At 65.8% G+C, this 20735-nt stretch overlaps 5 protein-coding genes across 24 annotated transcripts; 3 read left to right on the top strand and 2 right to left on the bottom strand.

Moving 5' to 3' along the window:
* The first annotated feature begins 947 nt into the window (after positions 1-947).
* On the top strand, positions 948-3971 carry IGFALS (insulin like growth factor binding protein acid labile subunit). 2 transcript variants are annotated; one of them, XM_042240110.2, is made up of 2 exons: positions 948-995; positions 1988-3971. In XM_042240110.2, exons 1-2 carry the CDS (start codon positions 980-982, stop codon positions 3790-3792), a joined length of 1821 nt encoding a protein of 606 aa, XP_042096044.1. In that variant the 5' UTR covers positions 948-979; the 3' UTR covers positions 3793-3971. The 2 variants fall into 2 exon arrangements, with proteins under 2 accessions (XP_042096044.1, XP_027817538.1); XM_027961737.3 differs by having other exon boundaries at positions 1973-3971.
* Positions 3972-4568: 597 nt separating this feature from the next.
* NUBP2 (NUBP iron-sulfur cluster assembly factor 2, cytosolic) lies at positions 4569-10035 on the bottom strand. Of its 4 annotated transcripts, none has more exons than XM_015104013.3 (7): positions 9043-10035; positions 6861-6979; positions 6558-6756; positions 5813-5967; positions 5609-5719; positions 5430-5499; positions 4569-5128 (listed from the first exon to the last, which is right to left on the bottom strand). In XM_015104013.3, exons 1-7 carry the CDS (start codon positions 9065-9067, stop codon positions 4983-4985), a joined length of 825 nt encoding a protein of 274 aa, XP_014959499.2. In that variant the 5' UTR covers positions 9068-10035; the 3' UTR covers positions 4569-4982. The 4 variants fall into 4 exon arrangements, with proteins under 4 accessions (XP_014959499.2, XP_014959500.2, XP_014959501.2 ...); XM_015104014.3 differs by having other exon boundaries at positions 9973-10035; XM_015104015.4 differs by lacking the exon at positions 5813-5967.
* A 385-nt stretch (positions 10036-10420) lies between these two features.
* Positions 10421-16045, top strand: SPSB3 (splA/ryanodine receptor domain and SOCS box containing 3). 4 transcript variants are annotated; one of them, XM_015103856.3, is made up of 7 exons: positions 10421-10502; positions 11709-11846; positions 14385-14559; positions 14630-14817; positions 14900-15002; positions 15075-15200; positions 15290-16045. In XM_015103856.3, exons 2-7 carry the CDS (start codon positions 11721-11723, stop codon positions 15607-15609), a joined length of 1038 nt encoding a protein of 345 aa, XP_014959342.2. In that variant the 5' UTR covers positions 10421-10502; positions 11709-11720; the 3' UTR covers positions 15610-16045. The 4 variants fall into 4 exon arrangements, with proteins under 4 accessions (XP_014959342.2, XP_060262254.1, XP_060262253.1 ...); XM_060406271.1 differs by having other exon boundaries at positions 14900-15200; XM_060406270.1 differs by having other exon boundaries at positions 10421-11024; positions 14900-15200.
* On the bottom strand, positions 13334-19762 carry EME2 (essential meiotic structure-specific endonuclease subunit 2). Of its 13 annotated transcripts, XR_006057898.2 has the most exons (9): positions 19100-19762; positions 18786-18922; positions 18336-18428; positions 17638-17915; positions 17368-17474; positions 17134-17249; positions 16796-16981; positions 16427-16715; positions 15061-15174 (listed from the first exon to the last, which is right to left on the bottom strand). XR_006057898.2 is itself a non-coding variant. In XM_060406261.1 (8 exons), exons 1-8 carry the CDS (start codon positions 19452-19454, stop codon positions 16545-16547), a joined length of 1443 nt encoding a protein of 480 aa, XP_060262244.1. In that variant the 5' UTR covers positions 19455-19762; the 3' UTR covers positions 13334-16544. The 13 variants fall into 13 exon arrangements, 12 of the variants coding, with proteins under 12 accessions (XP_060262244.1, XP_060262245.1, XP_042096045.1 ...); XM_060406261.1 differs by having other exon boundaries at positions 13334-16715; XM_060406262.1 differs by having other exon boundaries at positions 13334-16715; positions 17134-17231.
* MRPS34 (mitochondrial ribosomal protein S34) lies at positions 19426-20669 on the top strand. The gene is made up of 3 exons (XM_027961829.2): positions 19426-19773; positions 19922-19964; positions 20045-20669. Exons 1-3 carry the CDS (start codon positions 19453-19455, stop codon positions 20335-20337), a joined length of 657 nt encoding a protein of 218 aa, XP_027817630.1. The 5' UTR covers positions 19426-19452; the 3' UTR covers positions 20338-20669.
* Positions 20670-20735: the final 66 nt, after the last annotated feature.

Below are 20735 nucleotides of genomic sequence, written 5' to 3'. Positions count from 1 at the left end.
CCCCAGGCAGAGCAGAGGAAGGGGTGGGCGGGCACAGCAGCCATGGGCAGGGTCCTGGTGAAGGGGAGGGGCAGCTGGAGGCCAGCCCAAGGACGCAGCTGGGTCTGGAGGAGCCGCACCCAGCCTCCCACGTCTGACCTGGGGCTGACCTCAGGCCAGACACTGGGCCCCCCGAGGCCTGCACACTGTGGGGTGGCCGTGCCCCACAGGTACCCCAGAGGGCAGGATGGGGCCACTGCTTCGGGGGCTGGTCTCACAGCCCCAGGATCTGGCCCCCGAGGCCAGGCCACCCCCACTCTCCTCTCTGGAGAATAGGGCTGTGAAAGCAAACAGAGCAGCCAGGACCCGGCCAAGCATTCCTAGAAGAGGCTGGGGGTGGGGCACGGCCAGACAGCAGCTGACCCTGAGGTCACGGGAGAAGAGGAGGCTGGGCCGGGCCCTGGGAGCTGACCGAGGACCCCACCCAGGTGGGGAGGAACGGGCGGGGCGTGGTCAGCATTCGGGGGACTGGCAGGCCCAGCTTAACTCCCACACGGCCATCGGCTGGGCAGGGAGCCCCCAGGAGTCCCCGAAGGGCCCCCACCCCCAAGCAGGGGGAGGCTGAACACTAGCCCCTCACAGGCTGCTCCAAGGGAGACCCCCGCCCAGCACTGCCTGCAGCCCCAGCTCCGAGGCCAGCCCTGCAGGGGGATGGGGGGCAGGGGAGCCGGGACGATAGGGATGGGCCCTCGGGCCTCAGAGCCACACCGGCCCCCTCACCCCTGAGGGCATGGTAGGCAGACGCCGCCCCAGCCCGTCCCTTGTGCCACCTGCCCCACACTGCGCTCTGAGCCGCCGCTGGCGCCCGGCAGGAGGGGGTTAACGGCGCTGGGGCCAGCAGCTGGGCTGGCCGGCGACACGGGTGCTGCCCCGCGGAGGGGAAATCCAGAGGGCAGGAGCAGCGGCCCAGCAGACGACCCGCTCCCGCTCAGCACGAGGGATGGCCCCAAGCAGAGGTGAGGCTCCCTCGGCCCCGCCACTCGCGCAGCGGTGGCCAGCCCATGCCCCCGGCCTACCATGGTAGGGGCTGCCCCCGGGAGGGCTTCGCTCTGGGAGCCCCCGGGGGAAGCCTGGCCGCTCCTCTGGGGGGAGCGCCCACCTCCTCTCCCACCCCGGGCCCTGGCGGGGGCGCAGGGGATGCAGGGCCTCGCACAACCCCAGGGCCCTGCCCAGGCCCCCCCAACTCCTTGGAGGCCAGGCCACTGCCACCCCGTCCCCTTGCGGAGCCTCGCCCACCCCAGCTGCTGTGGCCACCCTGAGACCCGGAGCACTCAGGGCAGGGAGGGGCCCGCTGCGGGGGACAAGCCCAGTGCCCAGTGGAACTTCCGGGGGGCCTTGAGGGGAAGCCTGGCATCCTTTGTCCAGTGACAGAACCAGTCTCCAGTGGTCAATGGCCTGGGGCCCCATCTGCCCGCGAGGCTGGCACCCTCCTCCTCTCCCCACGCTGGCGCTGGGCTACGTCCCTGGTACGTGCCACACACATACCAGGGAGGGGAGCGCCCCCGATTGGGTGGTCTGACTGGGGCAGTGGGCATCCAGCTCAGTGTCCAGGCCCTCAGGGCAGCAAGCGCTTGCCCACCCAGGCCTGCTCCAGAAGGTTCTGTCGCTCACACCTTCCTCCAGGCCTGCCTGGCAGCCGAGGCTGGCTTGAGTGTCCACCTTGGAGATGAGACTGACCCACGGCCTAGTGGCCAGGTCCCTGGTCCCCAGTTCCCTCTGGTCCTGCACAGTGGAAAGGGCAGCTGGTCTTGACCTGGAGGACGTCCCGGTCCTGCCCGTTGACGCGGGGCCCGCGTCTCTCGCCCACACCTCCGCTCTGGTCAGCGGGGCCTTCTCTTAACGGGTGTGTGTCGTGGTCCTGGGGTGCAGCTGAGGCCTGGAAGGTCCCATGTCTTGCTCCGACCTGAGTCCCCGTCCCGGGCCCCTCCCCAAGCCCCTCTCCCCGCAGGAGGCCCGGCCCTGGTGGTGCTGCTGGTCTCCTGGGCAGCGCTGGGTCCCCACGGCCTGGAGGGAGTGGAACCCACGGCGCCAGCAGACCCTGAGGGCCTGCAGTGCCCAGCCGTCTGCTCCTGTGGCCATGACGACTACACGGACGAGCTCAGCGTCTTCTGCAGCTCCCGGAACCTCACGCGGCTGCCAGGGGGCCTCCCGCCCGGCACCAGGGCGCTCTGGCTGGACGGGAACAACTTCTCCTCCATCCCTGCGGCCGCCTTCCGGAACCTCTCGGGCCTGGGCTTCCTCAACCTGCAGGGCAGCGGGCTGGCCAGCCTGGAGCCGCAGGCGCTGCTGGGCCTGCGCAGCCTGTGCCACCTGCACCTGGAGCGCAACCGGCTGCGCGCGCTGGCGGCCCACACCTTCCTGCACACGCCCGGCCTGGCCTCGCTCGGCCTCAGCAACAACCTGCTCAGCCGCCTGGACGAGGGCCTCTTCCAGGGCCTGGCGCACCTCTGGGACCTCAACCTGGGCTGGAACAGCCTGGCTGTGCTGCCCGACGCCGCGTTCCAGGGCCTGGCCGGCCTGCGGGAGCTGGTGCTGGCAGGTAACAAGCTGGCCTACCTGCAGCCTGCGCTCTTCTGCGGCCTGGGCGAGCTGCGAGAGCTGGACCTGAGCCGGAACGCCCTGCGCAGCGTCAAGGCCAATGTCTTCGTCAAGCTGCCCAAGCTCCAGAAACTCTACCTGGACCACAACCTCGTGGCTGCCGTGGCCCCGAATGCCTTCCTGGGCATGAAGGCGCTGCGCTGGCTGGACCTGTCGCACAACCGCATGGGCGGCCTCCTGGAGGACAGCTTCCCGGGGCTGCTGGGCCTGCACGTCCTGCGCCTCTCGCACAACGCGCTCGCCGGCCTGCGGCCCCGCACCTTCAAGGACCTGCACTTCCTGGAAGAGCTGCAGCTCGGCCACAACCGCCTGCAGCAGCTGCCTGAGGAAGCCTTTGCGGGCCTGGGCCAGCTGGAGGTGCTGGCGCTCAACAACAACCAGCTGCAGGAGCTCAGGCCCGGCGGCTTCCTGGGCCTGCTCAACCTGGCCGTGCTCAACCTCTCCAGCAACTGTCTGCGCGACCTCCCAGAGCGGGCCTTCCAGGGCCTGGCCAAGCTGCACAGCCTGCACCTGGAGGGCGGCTGCCTGGCCCGCCTGGGCCCGCTCGCCTTCGCGGGCCTCTCGGGGCTGCGCCGGCTCTTCCTCAAGGGCAACAGCATCACAGACGTGGACGAGCGCAGCCTGGGGGGCCTGGTCGAGCTGCTTGAGCTGGATCTGACCGCCAACCAGCTCACGCACCTGCCCGGCCGGCTCTTCCAGGACCTCGGCCGCCTGGAGTACCTCCTCCTCGCCCGCAACCGGCTGTCGGTGCTGCCGGCGGACGCCCTGGGGCCCCTGCAGCGCACCTTCTGGCTGGACGTCTCGCACAACCGCCTGGAGGCGCTGCCCGCGGCTGTGCTCGCGCCGCTCAGCCGCCTGCGCTTCCTCAGCCTCCGAAACAACTCCCTGAGGACCTTTGCGCCACAGCCCCCGGGCCTGGAGCGCCTGTGGCTCGAGGGCAACCCCTGGGACTGCAGTTGCGCGCTGGGTGCCCTGCGGGCCTTCGCCCTGCAGCAGCCAGCCTCCGTGCCCCGCTTCGTGCAGGCCCTGGCAGAGGCCGATGACGACCGCCAGCCGCCCTTGCTGGCCTACAACAACATCACCTGCGCCAGCCCGCCCAGCCTGGCGGGCCTCGACTTGCGCGACGTTGGCGAGGCCCACTTTGCCCACTGCTGACCCAAGGCTGCCCCGGCGTCTTGACGGGCCCTCGCGACTCCGGGGGGACACAGTTCAGGACCTGCGGGCCCCAGCCTGCTCCCTGAGGGCCTGTTCATGAGGGTCGGGGACATGGCCTCCCCAGCTATCATCAATTAAAGCAACCAAATAAACGGGGCCACGTGTGCGGGCCGGGTGCAGCTCAGTGTGGGTGGGGTGCTGCTAGCCAGGGCCCCTTTGGCGGCCGCAACCCCGCGGCCCCGTGGCCTGCCCTGCGCCCAGCCTCCCTTCTCATCTGAGAGTCCCCCCCGCTGGGAGCGGTGGGCCCTCACTCTGGCTCCGGGAGCCTCATGCGTCAGCCCCTCACCAGCGTCCTCAGAGGCAGCTTGGTCCTGGGAAGCGGGGCCGGAGGGTGTGCTCCCAGCTGCACCCCTGACCTGGATGCACCCCTGGCCGAGCACCCAGGCTCTTCTGCGGGAGAGTGGCACACGGGCCGCCGTCCCACCGCCCAGGATGCATCCCAGCCTCCCCAGGACCCACGCAGTGAAGAGGCCTGGGGCTCCGCTCCACACTCGCCTCTCCTGCCCATCAGCCTTGCCCCCGGCCTGGGGCGGGCCCTCAGCTATCTCTGGGCCAAGTCTGGCCACTCACACACCCCAAGTCACCCGACGCTCCACATGAGACTCACCTGAGTCTCCAGGGGCCTGTCGACAGCAGGACTGCTGGCCAGTTCTGGGACTCGGGGGTGGACATGGCGGGACCAGGGCGGAATGCTCTAGAAAGGTGAGACGTGTAAACACAGCTGTGCGATGCGTTTATTTCAGCTCCTCTGAGTTATAAGTTTGACCCCTTACTGGGTGTCACCTCCTTCACTGGGATTCTGGGCCAGCGGGCCAGACAAGCTTCCAGACGCACCAGCTCTGTGGTGCGTGAACAACGTGGAGACTTGGCTGTCGGGAGTAGCTGTCTCTCTGGGCCACAGGGGTGCAGACCTGCGCCAGCAGGCAGGGCAGGCCATGGCGTGGGGAGCCCACGCCATCCCTGGGTGACCGGGTGGAGCCACTCATTGTCGGCGGCTCAGCCGAGAGGCTGCCGAAGCTCCGCAAACGTCCAGGGCGGGCCCCGTGGGGAGAGCGGCACACAGGGCCTGGCCGGGCCCCTGCTCCAGACCTCCAGCCCCACAGCGCACAGGAGTGCTCAGCCCGCCTCGGTCAGGAGAGCCCCGCGGGCGTCTGGCTGAGAATCTTCTGGGCGATGGAAGAGAGCGCGGGGAAGGCGGGGCTGTCGGGAAAGTCCTGGATGAAGTCCCGGCCATCCTCCAGGCTCCGCGTGAGCTCGGGGTCCAGGGGCACCGAGCCTGGGCAGGGGCGGAGAGTGGGCGGTGAGGGCCAGGCTGGGAGGCCCTGTCCACCCCCTCAGCCCAAGAGCCCGCGGGCAGCACTGCCGATGGCCCACAGGACCAGTTCCCGGGCTCAACCTCCCCAGGACACCCAGCAGCCGCCCAGCAGGCCCCGCCGCCTCCCAGGTGCTCCTGCAGAAGAAAGCACCGGATGCCTGTGGATGGCAGCTCTCACCGGGGTGGGGAGTCGGCAGGGCGGGAGGAAGCCCCCTCTCCCGGGGGCGGGGGCAGGGCCCTGCGGCAGCCCCAGCCCACTCACCCAGGAAGGGGACGCCAGCATGTCTCGCCAGCTCCTCGCCGCCTCCCCTGGAGAAGATGTTGGTGCACTCCTGGGACACAGAGACACGGGGTCCACCTCCATCCTCTCTGCCCACAGTGGGCCGGGCCTTGGCGGGGGGCGGTGCTGGCCGCCCACACCCAAGACCACCCAGGACTCACCGAGCAGTGGGGGCAGACAAAGCCACTCATGTTCTCCACGAGCCCGATCACCCGCAGCCCCACCTTCCTGCAGAAGGTCAGCTCCCGCCTCACGTCCCCCACAGACACCGCCTGGAGACCAGGAAAGGGGCAGGGGCAGCAGATGGGCGAGGAGGGCACAGCAGAGCCTGCCCCGGGGCGAGGGCGCCTGTGCGGGAACAGTACCTGGGGCGTGGTGACCACGAGGGCCCCCAGGGGGCTGTAGGGGCGCAGGGCGTCCACCACGGCCATGTGCTCATCAGAGGTCCCCGGGGGCGTGTCCACAACCAGGCAGTCCAGCTGCCCCCAGGCCACATCAGACACGAACTGCTTTATCAGCGCTGTGGGGACCCAGGGAGGCGCAGGACTGGGGGCGGCAGGTGGGTGGGCAGGGCCTCACCGGGCCCACACCTGCTCCCCTCCCAGGGCAGGGCGACCTTTGGGCCCGCGGCCCATTCGGAGAGCTGTGTGTGCCACTGTGCCCCAGGAGCAGGGAGAGACTCTTCCCCAGCACGCCCCCAGGACTTCTGCTCGGGCCCTAGCTTCGGGCACATGTCTGTGCCCCAGAGAGACGGCCTGTGGGGAACGCGGGCATGGCCTGGGAGCACCCCCCGCCTTGGGCCTGCTCCCACACCTGGCAGCCCCGTGCTGGCCCTTAGAGGGAGCCAAACACCGTTTGCTGGGGCAAAGGCACCAGAGCCTGTCCGGGCACCCCACAGGGCGCCTTCCTGCCTGGGGGAGGACCAGGCAGCTGAAGGGTTCACGGCTGAGGCTCACGCTCTCACTCCCCAGGCCAACTGTCTGCGTACTTGCAGGCTCAACGGGTCAGGGTTGGGGGGAGTGTCTTGGAAGTGAAGACCCGCACCAGTCTTTCCCCCAGCACCCGAGGTGGCGGGGCGGGTGGGGAGCCGGCAGCCTGGCGTGGCATTACCATTCTTCTTGGGGCCTCTCCACACCACAGCCTCGTCCGGCTGCTCCAGCAGGAAGCCCACAGACATGAGGGAGATGCTCTGCTCCCGGTCCACAAAGACGGGCACCCAGCCACTGTCGCCCTGGTGCACCGCCCTGCCCTGCACCCGGAGCATGCGGGGGATGCTGGGGCCGCACAGGTCCACGTCCAGGATCCCCACCTGCGAGGGAGCGTCCACGCGGCTCGTGAGGGCCTCTGGCCAGGTGCCGCCCTGTGTGCCCACCCAGGAGAGCGGGGGCTCACGAGGAGACAGGAGGCGCTCACCTTCTTGCCCGCGTGGCGCAGGGCCAGTGCCAGCTCCGTGGAGATGGTGCTCTTCCCGACGCCCCCCTTTCCTGAGAGGACAAGGACGATGTGCCGGACGCCGGCCAGGTTTCCAGGCTCTGGTTGGAAAAACAGGGGAGGAAGGCCGGGTGTCTCCGTACCTTCCTTCCACTGCCCACTTCCCGTGCTCACCAGGCACTTCCTACGCCCAGGGCCTGAGAGGGCCGTCCTGAGACCTGCCCCATCATCTGGCACACGCAAACGCGGCCACGCAAGAGGGAATCCAGCAGACCCCAGACCCAACCCACTGCTTCCTCAGGAATGGTCTCCCCGCTCGGCCTGGAGCAGGGCTGCTGCGGCCGGAACTGCTGCAGACGCTCCGCTCCGCAGTGCGCACACGTGAGTGCGTGCACCCCTGGCGTGCACAAGGCCAGCTCCAGCCAAAGCCTCCAGTGGCGCCGAGGGACGAGGGTGGAGACCACCGTGCTGCCGGCCCCTGTGATGGCACCTACAGGTCTGGCCGCAGGCGGGCAGCGCCCTCCTCTGGGGGCAGAAGCGGCACTCCTGGCGGCCCCAGCCTCCTGCTCAGGAGGCACCCACACCGTGTGAGGGCGAGAAATCAGGTCACTCAGATGGCGCACGGTTGTGCCTTAAGAAACCCTGGGCACCCCCAGGGCACCACAGCGCCAGTGCCAGACCCCAGGCAGGCTCTGCCCCAGCTCCTGTTTCTCCCAGTGAGCCTGAAATGCCACCCTGAATACATTCACGACTCCCACCCCTGCTATCCCACAGAGGCGCCATCTGTGTACAAACAACCCTCAGCCCCTGCAAAGCACCCTGAGGACCTCACCACGGAGAGTCCCACCCGGCCTGCAGCAAGCTGCTCATTTCAGCAGCCTCCCTGCACCCCGGCTCCCCAGGAATGGCTCAGTGCGAGGTGAGTGAACACGATCTCCCTCCTGACCCATCTCTTATAGACAGGTTCAAAGGCTGCTGCCACCAAAGGGTCCCTAGAAGGAACTCAGGGTGCACCTGGCCTGGTTTCTCCACAGGCTCTGGTCCTAAGGCGGTGCAGTGCCTGTCGTGGGTCTCCGTCTAGAGATCCTGTACGGTGACGAGGAAAGGGCACCATCCCCCAGCCGCAGATCACTGCCGACAAACACAAGCCTCGGCCACCTGCCTCAGGCAACTTCCGTGATGACTTAAAAGGCTACTACTTAAACTGCTTTAATAGCAGAAAGTAGTTGGGGAGGGGCTTCCCTGGTGGCTCAGTGGTGAAGAATCCTCCTGCCAATGCAGGAGACACGGCTTCGATCCCTGCTGTGGGAAGATCCCAAGTGCCACAGAGCAGCTGAGCTCGTGGGCCACAACTACTGAGCCTGTGCTCCGGGGCCCGGGGAACAAAACTCCCGAAGCCCACAAGCTCTAGAACCTGTGCTTCGCAACAAGAGAAGTCACTGCTCGCCACAACTAGGGAAAAGCCCACACATCAATGAATACCCAGCACCACCTATAAATAAATAAAAGTATCTTTTAGAAACAGTAGTTGACAATCAATTTCACCTTTCTTTGGTGGGTGGAGGGGCACCTGGGCAGAAACTTGGGAAAGAACAAGGCAGATGCAGGTCCTGACACCTGCGTGCCCTCCACACCAGCACTGCATTGCCAACCTAAGAGTGACGCCTTGCTCCCCTCACTGGTGGGACTGGGGAGCTTCATCTGTCCGAGCCTCAAGCAGGATACTGCGGCTCCCATCAGGTAACTGGAAGGAGCAGCCAACTTCCCAGACCACAGTTCTCAGGAGCCAACCACAACTTTCCCTCATAAGTAAACTCAAAGGCTTACAAACGATGACAAATCAAATGCACACCACTACACGGGAGAGGCTGCCCTGGAAGGGGCAAAGGAAAGCAGAGTCTCCCCACGGAGGGAAGTGAGGGACCCCACGTGTGGATGAGCCTTCAGTCCAACCAAATCAAGATTATCTGTTACACTGGACAAGTACGGGAGTCCTTGTATGTAAAGAATCTCTCCAATAGGATAGAAGCAACTGACAACAGAAGCTGCCTCTGGGCACAGGGAGGTTTACTGCATAGCCCGTGAGGCTTCTCGAATTTGTGTGCATTTGCCCCTCCGTTAAAATAAGAAGTATTCATCATCAACCTGGAAACCATCCCCTCACCTTGTAGCAAGTGTGCCCGTATCATAACAAGCTTCTTCTGATTTTTCTCTCCCGTGTTACATTTATAATCGGATGGATGAATCCAGCATTGTAAGCGTTTTGTGCTCAAGATATCAGACCCAAAGTCTTTTAGAAAATAATGTGGCTAAGGTCCGTCTAGACAAGGCTATGGTTTTTCCAGCGGTCGTGGATGGATGTGAGAGTTGGACTGTGAAGAAAGCTGAGTGCCAAATAATTGATGCTTTTGAACTGTGGTGTTGGAGAAGACTCTTGAAAGTCCCTTGGACTGCAAGGAGATCCAATCAGTTCATCCTAAAGGAGATCAGTCCTGGGTGTTCATTGGAAGGACTGATGCTGAAGCTGAAACTCCAATACTTTGGCCACCTCATGCGAAGAGTTGACTCACTGGAAAAGACTCTGATGCTGGCAGGGATTGGGGGCAGAAGGAGAAGGGGACGACAGAGAATGAGATGGCTGGATGGCATCACTGACTCGATGGAAGTGAGTTTGGGTGAACTCTGGGAGTTGGTGATGGACAGGGAGGCCTGGCGTGCTGTGAGTCATGGGGTCGCAAAGAGTCGGACATGACTGAGCTGAACTGAATTGAATCTGTGCGAATCCGGCTGTGCCCAAGGTATACATTGGGTCTCAAGCAGATTTTATTTAAAAAAAAAAAAGGCTTAGAAAATCAGAATAAAACTTCTACAAAAAATAGAGAATGTGACGTTTCGGTTTCTCCTTCTTAGAGCGCCTTATTCAAGTAAGACCTAAGCGCCGTAATGACACGTGCGCGCATCTCTGAGAACTTTATACCGCAAAATAAGACGGTGTGCTGAAACCCAGAGCCACGACTAGCAGCTGCGGGCCTGCCCCTTCCCTCTCGCCTCGGCGCCCGCCGACCCGCGACGCCCCGCGGCCACGCACACTCACCCGCAGCAGCTTCCATCCTGCCCTGCTCGCCCCGCGTCCTCCCCTCGCAGGCCGCCTCCCTCCAATCTGAGTGAAGCGCCTTCGGACCAATGGGCAACGCGAACCCGCCTCGGCTCCCCTTGATAGGCCCACTCGCGCTACCCTTAGCCAATCAGATTGCGCAAGGGGGTGCACGCAGGTTCCGGAGCAGACGGAGTACAGGACGGGGACCCACTTCCGTGTCAACGCCCCAACACGGGACCCCTTCGTTTGCCCGCCCCACGCCCAATAGGCGTGCGGGACTTGTCTCCGACCGCTTCAGATATGGCCAATGAGGACGTCGAGGTAGGATTGATAGGCCCAGCAGCCTCTCAGAAAGAGGCATGTGCAGCGGGGCCCGCCCCTCTTTCGAACGCCGAAGTCGAGTGCTCTGCGGGACCAATGCGGCGCGGGGGGCGGGCCGCGGGGCGGGGATTGTTTACGTCTCGCTCGGGAGCGGAAAGTAGGTCGCGGCTGGCCCGGCTGAACGCGGCGGCGCGGAGCGGCTGCAGGTGAGCGGCGGGCCTCGGCCGCTCCTCCCCGAGTATTCCGGGCTCTGCTGCCCCGCCTGGATCGGGACCGCACCGCACCCGTTGGCCTCGCGGAGCTGCGGGCGGCGCGGCCGGCGCGCCTTTGTTCTGGCGGCGGCGGCGGCGGGGCCAGAAGAGGCGGGCGAGGCTCTGCGCCGCAGGCCGGGCGGGGCGGCGGGTGGGAGGAACCCCGCGACCTCGCCGACCCTTAGACAGTGCCATGCCCGACGGAGAAGCGACCCCTGCTGCAGCGGGGTCGTCTCGGGGCCGTGCATCCCGCGTGCACGGCCTGGCGCCTTCTGTTGCCGTGGCGGTGGCGGGCGGGGCTTAGGCCGGGCCCGCCGTGGCCGACTCCAGTAGCGAACTCGGGTCTGCAGACGGGCTCCCATCCCTCAAAAGCTGTGCCTGCGCGCGTCCCCTGCCGTCCCTCGGGATCGTGGCGGGGGACAGTCCCGGCCCTCCTGGGGAATTTCAGTACAAGATCCCAGAGATCGACTTGTAACTGTAAGTCGGGCTTGGAAGTTGAGAGCCAAAGAGGGGAGGGGAAAGCGTTCTGGGCAAAGGGCTGGAAAGAACCAGCAGCCGGAACAGGGCCGGAACTTGATGGGCTTGGTAGGATTTTGCATTTTATCCGGAGAACAAGGGCAAGCCCTGAGAAGTTTATAACTCGCTAATTAAAAATTTTTTAAGATTTGTGTTTCGAAAAAGCTGGGTTGTAGTGAATGAAGTGGGCGGACCCGGAGCGGAGGAGTCCTGCCGGGGTTGGGGAGGCGCGGTGGCGGCAGATGGTTCAGGACACCGTTGGAGGTGGTATGGGGCGTGGAGGGCCGTGGTGGGAGGAGGTGTTGGGATGACTGCTGTGTGTCTGGCATGAGGAACTGGGAGGATGGAGATGCCATTTGTCAAACTGGACACTGGAGGAAGGGCAGGCAGGGCTTGAGATGCCCGAGGAATGGGTAGGCAGGACACTTTGAGTTCCTGAGGCCAAGCTCAGAGAGGGCCCTTTGAGAGTCATGGATGTCTGGATGGTGTTCCATGCTCTCTACCTGAGTTTCATCAAGGTGCTTGGATCCTGGAGCGAGGTACGAGCTTGTGAAGAGAGTTCCAGACCTGGGTGGGCCAGCACAGGCTGTGGGACCTACTGGTGTGCTGCGTCTTTCTCTGCTCCGACCCTGTGGTTTCTTCCAGCTCCTGTCCACCATGGCCAGGCGCCCGCGGAGCAGCAGAGCATGGCATTTTGTCTTGAGCGCAGCCCGCCGAGATGCGGATGCCCGGGCTGTCGCTCTGGCAGGGACTGCCAACTGGGGCTACGACTCTGATGGGCAGGTAGGTTCCAGTGGGTGAGGTCGGCATGGCTGGACAAAAGTGAGGAGACCCGCAGAGCAGGCACTGCCTGAACTGAGATGGGAAGGGAAAGATGGCCCTGGGGGCAGAGGACGAGGTCATCTCGGCTGGACCAGTAGCTGCATGTGCTGTTTCTGCTCTCCCAAGCACTTCACGCCAGTTAAGGACACATGTGGCCTTGTGTGGTAGGACCCCAAGGCAGATATGTTTCTCTGTAGTGGGTGTCCGTGGGTACTTTGGTCAGTTCACTTACAAAAACGTTTCCATTCTATCTACTCAGCCCATTACAAGGGTGGTTATTGTTATCTCCAAGTGCAACGTTTTGGACATTTCCCCTGCCTGTTGAAGTCTGTGTTCTATATTTGTGTATATGCACCTGAAAAAAAGAACTTTGATTCTTAAAGACGACCAGTATTCCTGTGCCTTCCTGTGCTCAGGATCCTGAGCTCTGCAAGGCCCAGGAACACAGAGGCCGTGAGGAGGGGGGCTCAGCTGTCTATCTGCAGGGTAGGTTCCTGAGGGACCTGGGGCTTCGCAGCAGGAGCCTTATGGCACTGACCCTGCGGGGGGCTGTATGCACTCTGTGTCTGCAGTGGGGAGCCTCACAGTCAGGTTCCTGAACCTCTCAGGGCAAGAGCTGGGCTTCGGCTCTGCCCTGAGTCACCGCCGCTGTTCTTGGGGATCTCTTGACTTGGCTCTGGTCTGTTACCCTCACCCAGCCTTCGTGCCCTGGCTCAGCCAGGTGTCTTTGGGGGGACAGATGTCTCTCCCCCCACTTCCAGCATGAGGGCAGCTGAGAACCTGGAACCACCAGGCTTTGGGGGGGAATTGGAGCTGGTGGTATCCTGGGCCCCCTTCCTGGGCCTCCCTTAGCTCCCTGCCCAGGCCAGCAAGAGGCCCCGGCCTGCATTCCTGTCCCGCCTCCAGCTCCCACTGACCACGTGGCCCGGGCAGTCTTTCCTGCCTGCGCCTGCCTTGCTGGCTCATTGCTGTGGGATGTGGGAAGCGTCCAGGGGCTGGAGGCGCGGTGTCTGACACGCGCTTGCAGCTCGTCCTGTTGTCCAGCAGCCCCGAAGGTTGCACACACACGTCGCTGCCCCTGCTGCTCTGAACTCTCTGTGCAGCTTGTGGAGAGGCCAGTTCTGCTCTCTGTGCAGGGGGTTACGTGCTGGATGCCAAGCGTGGGAACTCCAGGGCCAGCGGTGCTCAGGTCTGCACCCTGGCTTGGGGAGGGGTGTCTCCTCCCGCAGCAGGGAGCCTGCCTGTTCCCCAAGAGCCAGGTCCTGGGGCCCCTCAGCCTTTCCGCGGGTGCCCATCTGACGGGCTCGACCTCCTTGCTCACTGCCCGGCCTCTGCGTTGCTTCCCTCCTGTGTGGTGCTCGGGGCTGAGTATGATCAAGCAGGGACTCCATCCTGGGGGGAGGAGGCAGGTGCGCAGGGAGCCGACAGGAAGGAAGAGGACACAAAGCCCAGGCCTGGCAGAGCCTCTTTGAACCGGTATTCAAGAGAGATCCAGGGGTGAACAGACCCCACCCCGACCCCAAGGGGACAGGGTGGGCAGGACAGGGGGCCGGGTAGGGGCACTGACACTGTCTGAGGAGGGTAAGTCTGTTGACTTTGCTCTCAGGGGAGCAGAATCTCAGGTCTGAATAGGTCCACTGGACTGCTGTGCAGAGGGCATTTTGGGCCAGAGGGGCACCCAGAGGCCAGGAGAGTGAGGGCAGAGGCCTGAGCCTGACCAGGAGACCAGGCCAAGCTGGGAGAGTTCAGCGCAGGCACGTGGAAGCAGTCTGTGCCCTGGGCCCTCGCTGGCTGGCTGGGGTCTGGAGTCCAGGTGGGTGTTTGGAGGCACCCTAGCTGGCTTTCAGGGGGGTCTGGTCAGCTGGTCTCCGGAACCTGACCAGTTCAGCCTTGGCGTCTGGTGCTGGGCTGACATCGGGCCCCTAAGGCTTGGAGTCTGTCCTGTGAGGACTAAGCCCCCGTGCAGAGGGCCTGCGACCGCAGGGCTCCCTCAGCAGGGCCCTGTGATGGGGGTTGAGCTGCCCCGGGCACAGACGGGGAGCCACAGTCTGGGCCAGGTGTGCAGGCCCTGCCACGGCGATCGGGCCCCCAGAGCCCAGCTGCTGCTCCAGGGAGACCAAGCTGCCTTCGTTAGGTCAGTGATGGGCTTTGCCATGGGCTCCCCTGTGTATCCGTGACCTAGGGGCTCCTGACCTTGAGGGATGGCTGAGTGTGCAGCCCCGCCAGGGGCTGATAAGCCACCGGGCCTCCAGGGCTCTCAACTCCATTCCCAGGAAGCTTCCTCATGGTCGGCCTTTGAGGAGGAGGCCAGAAGAGGTGTCCGTGGTGGCAGCGGCTGGCTGTGTCCCGGGGCCGGGGTGGTCCCCTGGAGGCCAAGCCCCAGGTCTCTCCCTCGGGACGTCCGGCTGTTGAGCCATGGGCCTGCAGCGGGGCAGGCGGGTGGAGGGTGGCTGGGCCGGTACCGGCAGGTTGGGCGGCGACATCTCCTATGTCCTTCAGCACAGTGACTCAGACTCTGACCCTGAGTGCGCGTCCCTGCCGTCGTCCATCCCCAGCGCCGTGCCCGTGACCGGGGAGTCCTTCTGCGACTGTGAGAGCCAGAGCGAGGCCTTCTGCGGCAGCCTGCACGCCGCCCACCGGGGCCGGGACTGCCGCTGCGGCGAGGAGGACGAGTGTGAGTGCCGGGCGTGGTGGGCGGTGCTCCGGGTGGGCCGGGGCTCAGCTGGGGCCTCTCGCTCTCGCAGATTTTGACTGGGTCTGGGATGACCTGAACAAGTCCTCGGCCACCCTACTGAGCTGTGACAACCGGAAGGTCAGCTTCCACATGGAGTACAGCTGTGGCACGGCCGCCATCCGGGGCACCAAGGAGCTGGGGGAGGGCCAGCACTTCTGGGAGATCAAGATGACGTCGCCCGTCTACGGCACGGACATGGTGAGTGGCTGGTGGGGCCAGGAGGTGGGGGTGCTGCCAGGCGCCTCGGTCCCCTGCCCCCTCTGCCCGCTCCCGTTCCCAGATGGTGGGCATTGGGACGTCGGACGTGGACCTGGACAAGTACCACCACACATTCTGCAGCCTGCTCGGCCGGGACGAGGACAGCTGGGGCCTCTCCTACACAGGTGCGCAGGGCCCGGGTGGGCGGGGCTGGGGCCCCCAGGCTGTGGGGCTCAGCCCGACCCTGCTGCCCCCAGGCCTCCTCCACCACAAGGGCGACAAGACGAGCTTCTCCTCGAGGTTCGGCCAGGGCTCCATCATCGGCGTGCACCTGGACAGCTGGCACGGGACGCTGACCTTTTTCAAGAACAGGAAGTGCATAGGTGAGGCCGGGACCTATGTGGCCCCAGGGAGCAGGGCCAGAGCCCCCGGGGGGCTGAGTGCCCTGAGGCTGTTCCTCCCCCCGCCCCAGGCGTGGCGGCCACGCAGCTGCAGAACAAGAGGTTCTACCCGATGGTGTGCTCCACGGCGGCCAAGAGCAGCATGAAGGTGATCCGCTCGTGCGCCAGCGTCACCTCCCTGCAGTACCTGTGCTGCTACCGCCTGCGCCAGCTGCGGCCCGGCTCGGGGGACACGCTTGAGGGCCTGCCCCTGCCGCCCGGCCTCAAGCAGGTGCTGCACCACAAGCTGGGCTGGGTCCTGAGCATGAGCCGCCAGCCCCCCGAGCCCTCGCCCGCGGCCAGCGGCCCAGAGCCCCGGCGCTGCCAGCGGAAGCGCTGCCGAAGGACCTAGCCTGCTCCCTGATCGAGACCCCCGGGGCTGGGACGGCGTGGTCCCCGCCCCTGCCTGTGGACTGCCCCAGGGCCGCCGAGGGGAGGACCGAGCCGAGGTTTGTCCCGCTGCCCCTCTGCTGCCTGAGGCTGGGGCGGGCCTCGCCACAGGGGCTCCCAGCCGTTAGCCCTGTGACCCCAAGACCCAGCCTGTCTGCTCCGGTGCTGGGCATGAGAACAGCTGCCGCCCCAGCGCGTCTGGGTTCAGGTCTGGGGGGCTGGCAGGGAAGGGGCTGGGGGCCTATGGGCTGCTGCCTGTGAGGAGGACGCAACTTGAGAGGTGGGCTCTCCCTGGCACCACCGGCCTCACGTTTTTCTTAACTTGCTTTGCATGTTGTCAGCTCTGTTCCTCCTGTCTGGGGCTGAAAGCAACCATAATAAACTCGAAGTCTGATGTCCACCTGCCTATAGAATGAAGTGGGTCAAAGTGAGGCCTGGGGCTCACAGGTGTCCGTGCTTGTCTCCTCTTGGGGCCTCACGGTACCCTGGGGAGAGGTAGCCTGGTTCTCTCCTCCCTCTAAACCTTGTCTTAAAAATGAAGGTACTTCCCCCCCAACCTCCCGGTGATGGGAGTTTCCCCGGTGGGATCCGAGGCCCCTGCAGCCCTTCCTGCTGGTGCCAGCTGTCTACCAGCCCCTCGGCCAGTGTGCATGCTCAGGGCACGTGAGCCCCACCCCAAACCGTCTCTAGACCTTCCGCAGGCGAGAGAAGAATTTTCTTCTCCCAGTTATGCAAGATTTCTCTCTGCCGTCCCCTCATCCCCCAGCTTGGGGTCAGACCTGACTAAGCCCCGGGTTCGGGGCGCACCACCCCCTGTGGTTTCCCACGGGTCCTCTGGGAGGCTGTGTTCACTCCTGCCTGCAGGCGGGGGACGCCCTGTGCAACCCACGGGCCTGCTCAGGAGCCCAGGTCCAGCAGGAGGTCGGGGTCAGTGGTGGTCAGGAAGAGGCAGATGCGGCGGGAGAGGTCGGGCCCCACCCTGCGGGGTGGCGCTCTCTTGCCCGTCTTCACCGGGAGGTCAGCCAGCAGGGCCAGGCGCTCCTGCTCCGTGCCACAGGCCTCGTACGCCTAGGGAGGGCGCAGGGGTGAGCGGCAGGCCTTGGGAGCTGGCCCCCATACCTGGGGTCTGGGTGAGGGCGGGCACCCACCTGCTGCAGCAGGCGGGGGGATGGGAAGGCGCTGACAACGGCATCGGCCACGGCTGGGCTGACGCGGTTGAACTGCCTGACCTGCCGCCACCAGGCCCCCCGCAGCCCCATGCCGTCTCTGGCCACTCGCTCGCCTGCCGTCCAGCGCCCAGAGGTGCAGAAGGGGAAGGCCCCAGACTCCCGGGCCTGCCTGGGGAAGGGGTGCAGGGAGGTGCTAGAGGCTCCTCACCTCTGCCGAGCACCCCGTCCCCCGCTCAAGAGAGCCTGGGACTGCTTGGCCCTTGGACACTGCCGCCCCCACCCCTCCAGCAGCTCCCTGAAGGGAGAGGGTCACGCACTTGAAGGGGCGCTGGGCGAGGGCTTTGGTGAAGGCGCACACGTGTTGGCTCAGCTCCTGCCAGGAGGCCACCAGCAGCACGTCCACGTTCGCCCAGAGCTGCAGGTGCACCAGGGCCTAGGTGGGAGTGACCGTGGTGTGGGGCACAGGGCTCCCCAACAACACATGCCCCCACAGGCCACACCAGCCCCCGATGCGCCCTGGACAGCAGCCAAGGACCAGGCCCCAGGCCCACCTGACTGCCTCACCTCCTCCACCTCAGGCCAGCCGACCGCCGCCTCGGTGCAAGTGACCGCTGGATGCTCTGGCTGCTGTGTCTCCTGGGCGGTGGGCTGCTGAGACCTGGGCAGATGGACCGTCCCTCTGGCCCCCCGACCCTCCTCCCTCCCCATAAGCTGCCCAAGGGAGGGGGTCAGCTGTGACGCCAGCCCCCAGAGCCACCCCGCCTTCCCCCGGACCCTCCCATCCCGGTGATGCGGGCCAAGGGTGTCAGGGTGACTAGTACCACAGGTAAGTGTCCAGCCCGATGACAGCTAGGTGGAGACAGCCAGGGCTCTCAGGTGTGACCCAGGGCATGGAACAGGTCGGGCCACATACCTGCAAGCCAAGGAGGCTCACCTGTTCCTCAGGGCTGCGGCAGGCAGGGTCCACCGGCCAGCGCCAGCTTGCAGGAAGCAGAGAAGCCAGCCCAAGAAGGAGCCCTCGGTGCTGGGAGGGGCGGGGTGGACTCCTCCGCCCGGCCTGCTCTCCAGAAAACCAGCCCTGTGCTTCCCACAGGAAGGTCTACAAAAGTCCCCAGGCACATCCTAGGCGCCTAGAAGACTTGGGCTGAAGCCCCCTCCCCATTCCTGGCCCACCTCTACCTGGCACAGAACAGGTGCTTGATGAACTGTGAACCCTGAGATCCAGGGCCTGCCAGAGGGTCCGACCTAAACACACTCTGGTGCAAACGTCAGCTGAGAGAGCAAGCCCTATTTCTCCCCTGGCTGGGTTGTGGGGTGTCACAAGGCCAACTGCACAGCCAGCCTGTGGCCCTGGTCCCCAGGCCCCCACCCCTAACTTCTGACTCAGGGCTCAAGAGTACCTGCCTTATCGTGGCTTCTACAGCCCAGCGGTTTCCCCCACTTCAGCCCTGATGCCCAAGGCAAAGCTCCCAGCCCTGCCATCTGCTGACAAGGCTCTTTGCCCGCTCCCCCGCCGCACCTGGGTCAGCTGGACAACGCCCCGCACAAATTCTTCAGGCTCCAGCAGCCGCAGCACGTGGGGCTCATCCTCAGCCCACACCTCAGGGGGCACCTGGGGAACATGGGGGGCGCTGCTGCCCACCCCGGGCCACAGTCCGTGCCCCCAGGAGTGCCGGGGTTCACGCAGGTTCTCCCAGGACTGCTCTCCACCAGCCCAGCGTCCCGACTTCTACTAACACCGACCCAGAGTGCCAGGCGGCTACGCCTGCGGCCGCAGCCTTGGACGGGCGGGAGGGCCGGTCCCTCAGCGCGGCCCTTCCTTCAGGCTCTAGGTCCCAGCCTTGTACAGCCTTCTCCGCGACCCCCATTCCAAGTTCACTGCTCTGGGAAACGTGCCTCTCAGAGCAGCTCTGCCACGTGAAACACCCAACCCCGGGCTGCACTCGGCCCCCACCCCCGGGACACTCACACCGCGCGGACAAGGGTCTGGGCTCGCTCGGCTCCAGCGGAGGCTCCGCGCCGGGCGCTGCGGCTCCGCGCGGGGCTCACAGCCCAGGGAGTGCAGGGCCTCCATCAGGGTGTCGGCACCGGCGTCTTCCAGGACGGCTGGGACGGGGCGCAGGGGGGCCGGCGGTCACTGCTCCCTCCCCCGCGCGGGCACCAGACACCCACCGCCCGGACAGCGCGCTGCCAGCACTGACCCCCGGCTGGCTCCCAGGGCGCAGGGAGGAGTCCGTCCAACCGGGCCCAAGGCCGGGCTCCCACCCGGGCGGCTCTCCGTACCTGGGTCCACGAGCACCGCCAGGCGACGCACCGCCTGCCCGGGCCGGAGCCGCCGCAGCGCCTCGGCCGCCGGCCTGCGCTCTCCAGCCGGGTCCCGGGCCCTCGCGGGGGTCTCCGCGCCAGCCGGGCCCTCGGCGTCCGAATCCGAGATCTCCCACGTCGGGGGCCGCCGCTGCCCCGGGCCCCGGCGGACGCCCCCGGCCCTCCCGAGCCCAGCCCTCGCCATGGCCCGCCCGGCCCCTTCTCCGCTTCCGGCCGCGCCCGGACTCATTTGCGGGGGACACCCGCCGCTTCCGGCGCCAGGCGCGGCGGCGGCGGGGTCTTCCGGCCGGACCGCGGAGGCCTCCCTGGCCATGGCGCGCAGAAAGGTGCGGCCGCGGCTGATCGCCGAGCTGGCCCGCCGTGTGCGGGCCCTGCGCGAGCAGCGGGAGCGGCCGCGCGATTCGGTGCGCTACGCCCTGGACTACGAGACGCTGACACGGCCGCACTCGGGCCGCAAGCTGCCCATGCGAGCATGGGTCGACGTGCACCGCGAGAGTCGGCTCCTGCAGCTGCTCGGCCGCCTTCCGTTCTTCGGCCTGGGCCGTCTGGTCACGCGCAAGTCCTGGCTGTGGCAGCACGACGAGCCGTGCTACTGGCGCCTCACGCGCGTCCGGCCGGACTACACGGCGCAGGTGCGCGCAGCCGGAGCGCCGCGCCGCTCCCGGCCCCGCGCGGCTCCCGCGCCTCCCCTGCGCGCCACTGAGTGGGAGGAGGTCTTCGGTTGCCCGAGCCCTGGGCGAGCGCTTTCCGAGCTGACCTCCTCCCCCACTTGCTTTACAGAACCTGGACCACGGGAAGGCCTGGGGCATCCTGACCTTCAAAGGTAAGACTCGGTGGGGAGGCTGCCCGCAACAGGCTGTTCCGGCAACGTCTGAGCGAGGGCCCTCGGTCTCCTCTCCCCAGGAAAGACGGAGAGTGAGGCCCGGGAGATCGAGCAGGTCATGTACCACGACTGGCGGCTGGTGCCCAAACACGAGGAGGAGGCCTTCACCTCTTTCACGCCGGCGCCAGAGGAGACGCCGTGCCCCGTCCCCTACCCGCCGCTCCTCCGGGCCATGATTCTAGCAGAGCGACAGAAAAACGGAGACCCCAGCACGGAGGAGCCCATGCTCAGCCTGGAGAGGATACGCACTGATCCCTGGGACTATCCTGAGAATCTGGAGGCGAAGAAAAAGACCAAGGGCACCGCAGTCTAAAGTGCGGGAGCGGGCAGGCTGACCCAGGGGTGCAAGACAGTGGGCACCCCTTTGGGTCACACCTGAATCGGCCCCCCTGGTATCTTGGATCTGACCTCCCCGCCGACTTGTCGAGGATCTACGTTTTCGTAGAAAGGGTGCGGTCTGCACCTTGTCTCCTCTGTCCCGGCTTCACCAACGTGCAGATCTGACTGCCAGAAGTGGCTCCTGGGGGCACGCTGGAAGCAGCAGGGCAGCAGGTGTGGAGCCCTGTGCTGGCCTGTCACTTCCACCTTGGCTCCCCTTCCCACGACCCGGGCAGAAACTGAACACGAATAAAGGCACATGAAGTAGCCTGGGATGTGGCTTCTTTTGAGTTTGGGGTTGGGGGACCATAGCGGGCTGGTGGCAGGGCTTCG

This window comes from Ovis aries, chromosome 24, assembly GCF_016772045.2.
Source record: "Ovis aries strain OAR_USU_Benz2616 breed Rambouillet chromosome 24, ARS-UI_Ramb_v3.0, whole genome shotgun sequence".
In the NCBI taxonomy this organism is placed as follows: domain Eukaryota; kingdom Metazoa; phylum Chordata; class Mammalia; order Artiodactyla; family Bovidae; genus Ovis; species Ovis aries.
The sequence above is the reverse complement of the archived record's forward strand: the minus strand, read 5'-3'. Positions and strand labels throughout refer to the sequence as shown.